General features: G+C 44.9%; 1 protein-coding gene across 24 annotated transcripts in view; it reads left to right on the plus strand.

Moving 5' to 3' along the window:
* Nucleotides 1-12,808, plus strand: part of MACF1 (microtubule actin crosslinking factor 1) — a 293,076-nt gene that overhangs the window by 118,905 nt on the left and 161,363 nt on the right. For 23 of the 24 annotated variants that reach the window (XR_014551046.1, XR_014551047.1, XR_014551048.1 and 20 more), the window contains 3 exons: nucleotides 9,968-10,134; nucleotides 10,368-10,480; nucleotides 12,043-12,149. The exons of the other annotated variant lie outside the window; for it this stretch is intronic. Coding sequence is in view for 19 of the 23 variants with exons in the window: in XM_083625102.1 (XP_083481228.1) it covers nucleotides 9,968-10,134; nucleotides 10,368-10,480; nucleotides 12,043-12,149 (387 nt within the window). In the remaining 4 variants the exon portion in view is untranslated. The remainder of the gene's footprint in view (nucleotides 1-9,967; nucleotides 10,135-10,367; nucleotides 10,481-12,042; nucleotides 12,150-12,808) is intronic. 24 annotated transcript variants of the gene reach the window in all.

Raw genomic sequence — 12,808 nt, forward strand, 5'->3', positions numbered from 1 at the left:
ACATACCAGACACGCCTAAAATGGTCACAGCCTGTGTTGTTCTAACACTTTTCATTGCACAAAGTTTCAAAGCAGTAGCCATCTTTGTATCAATTTGTTCTGTGGTTGTCCTGCCTTTACATGCTTGGGCATTTTAGTTTCAACATAATTGCAGCATTGCAGATCCTGTAAAACCAATCAAACAGAGAGGGAGCCACATACACCTTCAGATAGTTTGCAGCTGATAGTTTAGAAGCTGTTAATGTAGAAACCACTTCACGGTTGCCCATCTCAGCTCCTCTGCTTCCAGGTGGGTGCCTCCTAATGCTACCCAACAGTTGCTATTACATGTGGAGCTACAAGAGCAATTGCAATGGACTTTTCTACGCTGTTGGAAGATCTTGCACTTATTTACTGTATACATCCTGCTATATGCTGTCCACACAATAATTATTTTAATTATCACTAAAACATGTTTAATACTATGCCATATTGCAATATTGCTGCATGCTGCAGTATTTGGTGGTACAGTGCTGTATCCTACATTTTAAAAAAAGTTAGAAAGTGTTTTAGCAATAATTAAGAGATCAGTTGAAAACGCATGCAAGAATACTAAGCAAGTTCATGCCGCTGAATACAAAATGCTCAAAACCTCTGTAAAACAAGGGTTAGTAGGCTATTGGACAAAATAGCCTTTTCTTACTGATGCTGTCTGAACGTTAAGGTCCAAAATAGTAATAATCATTTTAGAGTTCAGGTAGTGGGAAGGCGTCACACAGGACTACAGTACCTGCCACATGCAGTCAGTAGATGATTATGGGGACATACTAGGATCCAGGGGATATCCTAGTACTTTTGAGGAATTGGCAGATTCCTGGGTCCAGATTTGATGATAATAAATACAATATGGTACCTTTTGTGGCTGTAAACCCTCAGCCATGTGCCTAAAACTCAGCTTCATTCAACTCAGTAGAACTTACATCTGTGTAGGCATGTATAGGATTGTGCCGTGTGCCATTTACAGAGTTTAACATTAGGGTCTAAATGCTGTTCTCCAGTCTGAGGATGATGATGATTACCCAGACCCTGTGATATTCAGCTGAGGCTCATCTTCATGTGCCTCCTTCACAAGAGGTCTGGAGGGTGGCAACACAAGAACAGGCGCGCTTTTTTTTGGCAGTGGTTCCCCACTTGTAGAATGCTCTGCTGTTGTTACATATCTTTAGGCATCAGGCAAAAACATTCTGCTTCTCCCAGGCCTTTGCTAATTAAGGAACAAATAGCCTTTTAAACTGTGTGGTTGTTGTTTTTTTATTGTTACTATGTTTTGCGTTTTTGTATTGTAAACCGCCCTGTAATCCTCGGATGAAGGGTGGTATAGAAACAAAAACAACAAAATTAACAACAGCATCCCACCTTTTTGCCAGAGCTAGAACGCAAGGCTGCTCACAAAAATTAAAACAAACACAAATAAAACACACTTAACTCAGAACATATAAAAAGTTATAGTTTAAAAGTATATAGACTATTGTTGGAATTTTAAAAATGTTTTAAAAAACCGCAACCTATGCTGATAGGACAAAAGAAAGTGCAGCATGCTATTATAGAGCCCTTTGCTTAAAAACATTCAGTTTCCCAAAGCCTGCCAGAACAAAAAGTATTCTCCGGTCAGCAGAATAACAAGGAGGCAGCCAGTCTTGGAAGTTGCAAAGCCTGGGAGCAGCACTGTCCTCAAGAGTTCTCTCCCACATAGAATAGGATTCGTTAATCAAAGTTATTGCTAGATGGATGTGACTCAGTTTTAATAGTGTGTGTGGATTAAGTCAGTTATATATATATATTTAAGGTACTGTAATTGAAACACATTTTTAATCATTTTTCTCCACACTCCTCAGCATTGGCTTCCATTCTAGTCTTGTGCAGGGCCGTAGCTACTGGGAGGTGGGGGGAGGGGAGCCAGGTTTTTTGTCCCAGGTGAAGTCTCTGGAAGGAGGCCATTAAGGCTGTGTATATGCATATGCATGTGTGGGCAGTGTTAGAAACTGAGATATGAAAGCTAGGAGCTAAATGGCACCTTAAACCTAGGTTATGGGCGCAACCACGGAATGTCTAGGCACACTTTTTTATAGCAAGAATACAAAGCTGAAAATGGGTGCAAATGTGTGTAGGGGAGTGCCAAACTGGGTCTTTGACCCTGGTGAAATAAAAGCTAGTTTCACCCCTGTCTTGTGGAAAACCCTCACAGCTGATAATGAGGGGGTGGGCAGGTTTGTAGAGAAAACTAGAAGATAGATCTAGTTAACCCTTCCATTGTAGGCTTCCTCCTCCCATCTGGAGGTCTGGAGTCCTAGTTTTCAGTTTTGAGGTATGTTTGGATCATATTTTGCTGTGCTGAGATGGGGACATTCTGTTGATTCCCTGGGAATGTCAGCTTTTTTGCCTTCCTAGGGGAAGAGCATGATTCTCTTACTAAATACCTTTATAATCTTTCCCACACTCAAGGTTTTGTTTTATTTTTTTAACCTAGCATTTGCAAACTGCCAAATGTGTGTTCTCGGTTCTATTCTCACCATCAATTCCTTTAAGTCTTCCTTCCTTACTTTCTTGAATAATTCCAAGGGCAGATTCTTCCGCTGAGGAGGTGCCCCGCCCCTCAGTAAGCAGCACCACTCTGGAAGATGTCTTTGAAGCTTGTTAGAGAGGCACGAGGGCAGCCATTAAATTATCATGATACTCCAATCTGAATTGGCATGAAAAGGCTGGGGTGCTGGAGGAGGGTTGGCGAAGGGAGCTGACGGTGAATGTCAAGCCAGGTTAACCAGACGCTGCCTCTGTATATTATATCTGCTATCTGGCTGAGGTTGCTGTTATTCCAAAACATTGTGGAAATATCCCAGGGCTCAGCAACATTTTATGTCTGTCTGATTTTATTTTAGCTCAACAGTGATGCCTAGGAGGGTGATCAGCTGAGTGTCACTTAATTCAGTCACAAATGCTTCACCATTGTCTTTGGTGAAATGAGGCTTCATAGGCCTTGGCCAACCTGGTACTGCCCGGCTGGGGCTGATGGGAGCTATAGTCCAGAATAGGAATAGGGGAGAAAAATCAGTTTTGTTAGGATTTTAAAGCAAATCTACCTAATTCATGCTTCCCAAAACAATACGTGGACCAAAATACAGCTACCTGTCAAAATTATTATTTTAAAAAAGAATATATTCCGAAGGCTTGTTCTCTGGGAGAATGAGGCTCCCTGAAGCTAGATAAGGCTTCTGAAATAAGGCAGTTGGATACTGTAGTACTCGTATTCAGTGGAAATTGGGAAAGGCTATTGCTATAGCAAGAAAGACCAAGTGCAGAAGACATAATGCTTAACCCTGGTTAAGATCCTGAATATACGGTGGAATGATGATGCTGTAATACAGAAGGTTCCTTTGGACTTTGTTTTTTGTTGCCCAGCCTATACTTGTGCACTTTGCATGCCCAAGGATTCATCTAGTCTTCTAAAGCAGGTGACAGAATTTGGTGTTACCTGGTATCTCTAGTTTTAGTGGGGAGTGCAGGTCCAACCATTCCAACTTGCTTCTGAATCACTTGAGTAGCTATTTCACAGTGTAGGTGTCTGAAATTTGGGGTCTCCCCAGTGTAAGTGTTATGGTCATGTGACCTCTGGTTTTCCTTCAGGCCTGTGGCAGACTTTTGAGGGGGGAGGGGAGGCTTTCTGAGGAAAGACGTTTGACTGAGAAGAGCAAAAGCCCCACAGAGCCGTCTCTGAGGTAGCAGCTGACAAAGACGGGCTTTTCTATGTGATAAGCATGCCCGTGTCTGGAGAGAGAGAGAGGCGGAGGGGGGAAGCTGATCCACAGAATACAAATGGCGAAGCCGCCTTCCTTTGGCTGTGTGGAGCAGGGAGAGAGAGGCCTGTATTTCCAGCCATCTTCTTGGTCTCTTGTTTCCAAGGCAAGATGCCACTGTCGCTGATCAGGAGTGGAAATAGGACATTGCAGGTGTTTCCTCTGGGGTGAAGGAGGGACCTGGGTCTGCATTTGCTTCTGGGCAACCTTCTGGGGCCAGTGGCAAACAAGGACAAAGCAACGAATGTTACAGCTAATGTTGACACACACACCCTCTTTGTCTTGCATCTAGGCAAGCAAAGAGGCATTACCAGAGTTCAAAGGCACATTCCAGCTAGGCAAAAACGCTTAAAAAGGGATACAAAGCAGGGCTGGTGAGGGACATGGTCTTGGGGGCAGAGGGTGTTGCTGGGGAGGTGGTGTGATACGGAGACAGTCCTGCAGGCTAGGTAGAGAGGCTTGGCAGGGCATATTTGACCCCTTGGCCAGAGTTTTAAAGAACTGAATAGAATGTGACAATTCTCTCATTTTATCTTCCCAAACTGCCCCATGCTCAGGGCTAGGCTGTGGGTGTTGGTTTGAGTTGAGTCACGAGCCCGGCCAGTGGTAAGACCAGTGAGCGAGGCAGGACTGACAGGCAAGCTAGGAGTTAGGAGGACCAAAGCACGATCAAGGATGCATGAGCAGACCAAGGCTTTGTTGCTCAAGCAAGGCTCGGCTATACTTCTTCCTGCCCAGGAAGATCCAGTGGTGAGCCCTTGTGGTCGCACAAGGAAGCTTGTCACCTGTACTTCAGTGGCTCAGCACATGGGGCAGCCAATTACAGGATTACAGCAACTCCTTTCACCCATAAGACCGGCTAGACAGGAAATATACGATTTGCATAGGACCACCAACTGAGCTTTGTGATGGGGCATGGATTTGAACTTGGGTTTCCTCAGCCTGAGTCCCAAAATATTTATGCTGTGCTATACTACCTTGGAGACTATTAGTGCACTGTCTGTGTGGTGTGGCTCTACGATTCCCCTAGCAGGATGCCATGCTGCTGTGATAACATTTAAACCCAGACTCAGGTAGGTAGCCATGTTGGTCTGACGCAGTCGAAATACATATTATTATTTTTTAATGTCCAGTAGCACCTTACAAAACAACTAACTTTGTTCTGGGTATAAGCTTTCGTGTGCATGCGCACTTCTTCAGATACAATCTGAAGAATTGTGCATGCACACAAAAGCTTATACAGTACCCAGAACAAACTTAGTTAGTCTCTCAGGTGCTACTGGACAATTTAAAAATTTTATTTATTTATTTAAACCCAGAAATCACCATATGGGACAAAGGACCATGGTGGATGTGGCTGTCCTCCTACTGTGCCTTCTGGAGTGTGCAGGGCTGGTTGAGGAGCTTCCCACCATGCCACAGAACACTTTCCCCCAAGCTGGTGTCCTCCTTATATCTGGAACTACAGCTCTCATCAGCCCCAGCCACCATAGTCTTCAGTGGGAGTTGTGGTCCAAAACATCTGGAGGGCAGCATGTTGGTGAAGGCTGTGTATGAACTGGCTGTGAGCTGTGGTGATCCAGGAATATTTTATCTCCCCGCAATATGACTGCATGTGTCTCTTCTTCCACATTTCTCTGGACTGCCACAAATTGGGACATGATATTGGGTTGCTGACAGTCATTTTGGGATGTGGTGCTGAATGGGTTTTGCTTACTTAGAAATCCTGAGTGGTGACGGTGGTGTTTTGACCTTCCCCCTTCAGGATAAAAGAGGCACTTGACATGTACACAGAGGAGATCTCGTGATTCCATGCATTCCGCGGCCCCACGGGTCCCTCAGGATCTTTTGTGTGCTGCAAAAGCCCAAAGTGGCCAAGAGACCGTGAAGAAAGGACTGTGGAAATGAGTTAACAGCTGCCCCTGTGCAGCAAGGAAGTCACAGGTCTGAGCCTGGTTCTCCTGCAAGAACTGGGTCTTGCTCCTTCATTTCCTTACAGACACAGTGGCTGGTAACTCATGTGATATCACTGCCACAGTGATGGCGAGGGTTCCACAAGTGCACTCGCTGAATTGCCTGTGATGACCACACCTGTTGGTCTGGTGAGTGCTGACCCCAGTGTAAAGTGGAGGGTTGGGGGCTCATCTCTGACCTCCTGCTGGACTTTGAAAATCCTTGGAGAATTGTCACTGCTTTCATAAGTCCAAAGTGAGACGCTGGCCCTCCCTGGGGTGGAGGCATAGGCAGAGGTGGAGGTAACTGCTGGCTGGTTACTAAGCCCAGCCAAAATTTGTGTACCCTTGCAAAAGGACAATTTTCTAGTAGGTGCTAAATGTCCTGGATTTGTTTCCCTTCCTCAAGCCCTCCTGTAGATTGCACTAGTGGTGGGAGGGCCGTCACCGTTCTAAATTATGGCACGTATTTCATTCCCACAGATGTGTTGATCTTGTGAAATTGGCATCCTTCTCTCAGCCAGCTCTTGCCTGCTTACAAAGTGTTCCTTTGATTAAGGAGCGGCAATCCAGCTCGCCGTGGAAAGAGCTGAGCCCCACCCTCTTTCCCAGCGCTCGTCTCGTGCCTGAAGGTGTGCACGTTCCATCAAGTGCAAAAAGCATTCGGCAGCCCACTCCCCTCTCCCTCTCTTCTCTCCCTTTTATTGGAAACTGGGTCACTATGCCGTCACCGTTCCTCTGAGTATTCTTCCAGCCGCCTGCATTGATGAAGATGGGGCTTGGCTCTCAGACAGAAAAAGAATATGGATCTGGGGACCGGTAGGGTCTGATGGAAGCCTTGCAGCATATGGGGCAAAGGCCCAGGGAGCATTTCATGCTCTCTCTCTAAACTACTCCCTTTCTGCTCTGGAGGCAATTCCCTCTTCCACCCACTGCATTGTGTTGCCAGCAATCCTCTTTTAGCCCTTAAATGTTGTGAATTAAGCAGACCTCTTAGGTTTAGCTAGCAGAGAACCAAATGAAAATCGCCTTTTCGCTGCTTGCTTCAGATCCCTTTTCCTGCCTGCCCCACCTAGTCCTGCTTTCGTTGCTGAAGGAGAGTTAGAAGTGTTGAGGATTAGTGGCACCCTGGCTTAGGAATTTCTAAAGGGGAATTGGCTGCGTCCAATGGGACTGGCAGCAAAATATCAGTCCCCTGCTCTTAAATGAATGTGGTGCAGGTAAGGTAACACTTAACCCTGGTTAACATACCAGGCATATCATGAAACCAGGGGCTCAGCCAGAGCCTGGATTTGAGGGCTTATGCCTGGAATAGGGACAGAGAGACAGAGTGGGTGTTGCTGGTGTCTCATCTATCCAGCTTTATCTGAGCCAGCAGATGTAGTTTCAGGGTTGAAGAACCAGGGATGATTCTTCTGGGGGACTTAAACATTCACACCATGGTTACCTTGGTTCAGGGCTTCATGGCCATCATGGGTGAACCTTAATGCATTACTGCTCTATTGCATTTGGTAGTGTGTGTGCTTGATCTGTGGTCTGCTATAGAACATGTGTGGAGTGATCTGCTATTAAGTGATCTGCTATCAATTCTTTTGCCATGGTCAGAACAGGGGGTCAGAACACTTGACTTGGTGGCAGCACATCCTTTCTGCAGGATCATTATTATGGTCCATTTCTGGAGAATTAGATAATTAGAGGAATTCTTGAATGCTCTGGGGGACATGGCTTCTGGTCTTGCTGAGGCCCTGATAGCACTATGAAAAGATGAGATGGAGAGGGCCAGTCATGTGATTGCTCTTAGTGCTGCAGAGCCTGTGAGGCTCTTTGGTCTTCTGGGGAACTGTTAGCCAGTGAAGCAGGCTGGGTGATGGCTGGTGTGCAAGTTCTGCAAGTTATGGAGGAAAAATGATGAAATACAAATGAGAACAGGACATGGCTGTGCTTTCCATGTGGTAATGAGGGCAGCAAGAAAATCTTATTTTGCTGCCTCATTTTGCATCCTTAAGGAGCTGTCCAGCAGAGTTGTTTTGAGTTTGTATTAAATGTAAAGATCCTATCCCAGGGAAGAGGGGGATGGGACCCTCTGTCTCGTGCTATGACAAATTTGCAAAGCATTTTGAGGATAAAGTTGTTCCTGTCAGCTCGAAACGAAGGTATGGCTGGACCCAACTTCTCATTCCCATTTTAGAACCAGCTCTAGGACTTGAAAATCATTGATTGGTGCCTGGAATTAAGCAGACATTTCTGTAATTAGAGCTAATGTATTTATTGTTTTCAGGAGCTATAGATTTGGTGTGTTAAAGGGAATTTTGTTCCCGCCCCCCCCCCACTGAGATCATTGTGATGAAAGGTAGTTTATAAATATTTTAACTAAATAATATAGTGAAATAGAAGCAAGACTAGCTTCAGTCTAGAGAACCTGGAGAGGTGAGGGAACTGCCATGACTGTGATTTGCTAAGTTCAGGTATTATACAGAGTTAACATACATTACATTTGCAAGCACACTTCAAGCTATGGAAGCCTATACCCAGGTTTGTGACCAACTCTTGGCTCTCTCTCAGGTATTGAGATGTAACACTGAACCATTTTTAAGGGGAAACAAGCTAATTTTTTAAAAAGAAGTTATTCTTGAAGGTGTTTTATTATTGAGTCTGCTGTTTTTACTACTGTATTCCAGTGCTACTAGTGGTTTTTAATAGTGCTGTGTCTTTCTAGAGCTCTGTTTTACAGTTCTGTTAGTGTAAATTGCTTTGGAAACTAGTTTGAAAAGAGGGCTCTATAAATAACTTAAAATAATAATAAACAAATAAGCATGGGGTCTGCAAGGGCCATGGAAACATCAAGCAAAATTGGTTCTTTAGGTGAATCTAGCCACTTCTTTCAGTTTCCTAAGTACATCTAAAGCACCTCCATCCACACTGTGTCCACACTGGTGTGTATAAAGAATATGCACCACAGCAGCTGCACAATGGCACATTTCTCTCTCTAATCTGTCTGATTGCACAGAAATGCACAGCACAGTGGCTGCTTCTGCTTCTGTGAATCTGGAAGGGGGATGGGTGGGATGCTAAGCCATCTGCATTCATCATGGAGGAGGGGGAATGCCCTGATTGGCAGGCAGTGGCTCAGTGGTGGACAGATGTTATCTGAACTGCTGGCTGGCACAGGGCTGGCCTTCCTCATCACCCAACCAAGGAGAAAAGTCCTTTAAAAAATACTTGGGTAAATAAACATTTTTAGGCCATAATATAGCTGCTACTTTCAGTTTCTGCAAGTGTTACATAAAACATGCTAGCCTCGTGAAGCTATGGCCAAGTAAACATGCTAGCCTCGTGAAGCTATGGCCAACAAGATACATTTAATAATAACACAGTCTGACTCAATGAGACCACCCCTTCCAAATTCCTGGTGCTCATTGGCAGGGAGAGCAGTAGTAGGTGAAGCCAGAGCCAACGAATTCCAGTTTTGCCCCCATCTTCCTCCCTGTTGAGTTCTTCAAGGGGTGACCCTGAGACCCATGAGGAGGAAACTGACTGGCAGGTGGGGGCTGGACAAGGACAGATGGAGACTATTGAGCCAGTGCATCATTCACCCTAATGCACTAGCCTCCACTGCTTCATCAAATATCTCCCTTTTCTGCCTGTGCCAGAACCACAAGCCAGCTCATGAGACAAAATAATATCCATTAACAGATGAAATGTAAAGCTTTTATACCAGTTAAAACAAAGATAAGATCAACCAATGAGCTGCAATTAAACCAGCCAGAAAGCTCAGCTCTCTCCTTTCTGCCCCTTCCTCAGCACCTAAGGTGAGCTGGTTATCTGGCTGCCTGAGGCCACTGGCTTACCTTGACATGCAGCAGGGCCATCGTGCCTTGATCATGCACTCTCACTCCAAAGTGCTTCCTTGCCATAGAATCTGCCTTACATCAAGTCAGACCCTTGGTCCACCTAGCTCAGTATGGTCTACAATGATCGTCAGCTGCTCCACAGGGTTTCAGACTGGGGACATTTCCTAGCTCTACCTGGAGATGCCATGGGCCATTGAACCTGGGACCTTCTGCGGGCAAGGCAGTTGCTCTACCACTGTGCTACAGCCCTTCTTCCCCCAGTAGTTTCATTGCATCTGACATGGTGCTCTGCCAAATGAAACGACTGCTTCAAGGCTGTGGTCTTCTCTTCCAGATCTCTGACATCTACATCAGTGGAGAGTCGGGAGACATGTCCGCCAAAGAAAAGCTCCTTCTATGGACGCAGAAGGTGACGGCAGGCTATGTGGGAGTGAAGTGCACCAACTTCTCATCTTGCTGGAGTGATGGAAAGATGTTCAATGCTATTATTCACAGATACAGGTACGTGTCTGTTTCCCCCGCCCAGCTAGGAAGGCAACCTGGAAAAATGGGAAAACTTCTAAAGCTTAAAATCACTTGCAGATGCTAAATACTGTCCCAAATACTGAGATTTCTTACTTTAAATTCTGAAATCTGATTTTGAATACACTTAGAATGTGTTTATCTGTAGCAGAAGTTTCTGACAACAGCAGTCTGCAAATGTGGAATCACATTTTTTTTCCTGTCTCCTGCAGGCCAGATTTAGTGGATATGGAAAGAGTTCAGATTCAGAGCAGCCGAGATAATCTGGAACAGGCCTTCGAGATTGCAGAGCGGCTTGGGGTCACCAGGTTGCTGGATGCAGAAGGTGATGATGGGGCAAGTCAGCTGGGCAAATGCAGTGACTTTTGAGCAGTAGACATGGCATTCTGTTGATGCTTTACTATACAACCTGGCTGCCTCTGAGTAAACTCCACATACTGACCTGCTTCTTATGGTTTCATGACCAGCCTAATGTTTACTCAGTTGATTCTGATACCTTTCTGAACGAATAAATATAACGTTTGGGGTGCTGGTGGTGGGAAATCTACCATTTTTTGCTGGTCAGTCTTGTAGTCGGCAGCCTCCTGTCCATCTCCTTCCAAACCCCCATCCATCTTTTCCTTGGGAAGGGAGTATGCTGTACTGGGTGCTGCTAGCCAAAGGTGCCTGTGGTACTTTCACCCAACAGCATTCAAGATACAAGCACAATGCCCTATCAGAGGGAAGGGTTGGCAGGAAAGAGAGTATTTTCCCACTCTGAAGCATGAAATGTTGGTGGGCAGGTTTGGGGTTGCTAGGTTGGTTTCGTCTTGGTTGCACAGCGGCCAAACAACCCCCAGCTCTCCTCCCAGATTTGAGCCAGGGAGGTGGCAAGGAATGCTGCACACACACCAGGTGTTCCTCACTCACCTCTGCAACTTCAGTGTTGTCAGGTGTAAGGCCTGTTGCTGATCATGCTTGCCAGTGAGCCATGCTTGCCAGTTACCCTTGCCATGGCAAGCAGAATGGTTGAAACTTGATTAGGATAGGGTACAATTGTTGTTTGGTACTGTTCTGTGTATGTTGTGCTTTTAAGGAGTTGCATAAGTAAAAGGACAGGTAGCTGCCTGCAGAGGAGCTCACAGCCTAATTTTTTTCCAGTGCAGTGAAGGTAAGAAATGGAGGGAGGAGGAGGCACAGGAACAGCAGAGAGGATCGAATCATGTAGGACCTCTAGAAACACTGTCAGGCATTATTTATTTTACTGATTTGAATAAATAAATAGATTTGCACTTGATTAATCAAGTAAGGCTTCTGCTTAAGATTCATGTCAGATCTGAAGCTCTCTCTCAGAGTTGATTTAAACATTCAGCAGAATTTCATGCTGCTGCTTTCCTTGGGTTGCGTGTTTATCTGCTCTGCTCTCTGTGTATGCAGGATGTGTGTTTGTGTGTGTGTGGTTTATGCAAAAATGTATACGCTCCTTTTTGCTTCAAAAAAGGCTGCTCAAAGTGGCTTACAGAATATAAAAACAAGCATAGAAATGATTAAAGCACATGTAGCAGACTAAAGGCAGCATCAAAGAGGAAAACCACAGAGCCAAAACTAAAAATAAATAAATTTAAATTAGGCTCCCTTCATTCAGAAAATCAGAGTGCCAGGGAAGAAGAATTCTAGGCTAGCTTGTTTTCATTGTGCAAGGAGTATTCTCTCCTCCACAGTAGAGCTTTGAAACCTTTAATCACACACATATGTGAATATTGAAGTTGTACAGTCCAGGAAAATCTTTATGTGGTTTGGCTCCTGGGATGTATTTTTATGAATAGGAACACAAAGCTACCTTTCATGCTTCAGTTCTTCTTTTCAGTCCACCCATTTGACCGCTTCATTCTTTCTCCTTTTTTCTAGATGTGGATGTCCCCTCACCAGATGAAAAGTCTGTGATAACTTATGTGTCTTCAATTTACGATGCCTTTCCCAAAGTTCCAGAGGGAGGAGAAGGCATCAGTGCCACCGTAAGCTTTGCTGCTGCTTTTTCATTCTGATGAAACCATCCTGGCACATGAATGGCTTTTAGAACAGGCCATTCCAAAATGTTTTGGAAATTGCTCTCAGGAAATGGATAATGTGCATATGTTGACTTGGATGAGCGGGCGGGCAATTAGCTGGGGGAAAAGCAGGAACCTTGACTAATCAAAATTTGGACAATGTCCTTCTACAGTATTGGGAGGAATGCTTCAGAAATCCATACCATACCGTTATATGTCCAACCAAAATGTCACAAAGTTAAGTGCAAGCTTTTGGGTTCTCCAGAACTATTTATAATGCTTGATGGTAAACAAAGAAGGAAAGAGGTGGAGAAAACTTTGGTGGTGAAGCCCTCTCAGTCTGCATCTTGTAAGAGTTAAATTGGAGTGAGGGGTGAAGTAGCAGACAGTCAGCTGAAGCTGTACCTGCTGTTTAGGTATCAGGTAGCGAGGCCCCTTGCGTAGCAAAAAAAGATAGATTGTGGCTGTTCTGCTACCTATGTAAGTTGAAACACCATTACCTAGGTCTATCCTTTACCCTTATGGGAAACACACAGGTTTCTTCAGAGGCAGACAACACAGAAGCTAGGTGGGCTTGTATTGACAAAAGTTGAGGTTGGTGGTTTGCTCCATTACAAGAAGAAGAA

This window comes from Podarcis filfolensis (genome assembly GCF_964270895.1).
Source record: "Podarcis filfolensis genome assembly, chromosome: 8".
Lineage (NCBI taxonomy): Eukaryota > Metazoa > Chordata > Lepidosauria > Squamata > Lacertidae > Podarcis > Podarcis filfolensis.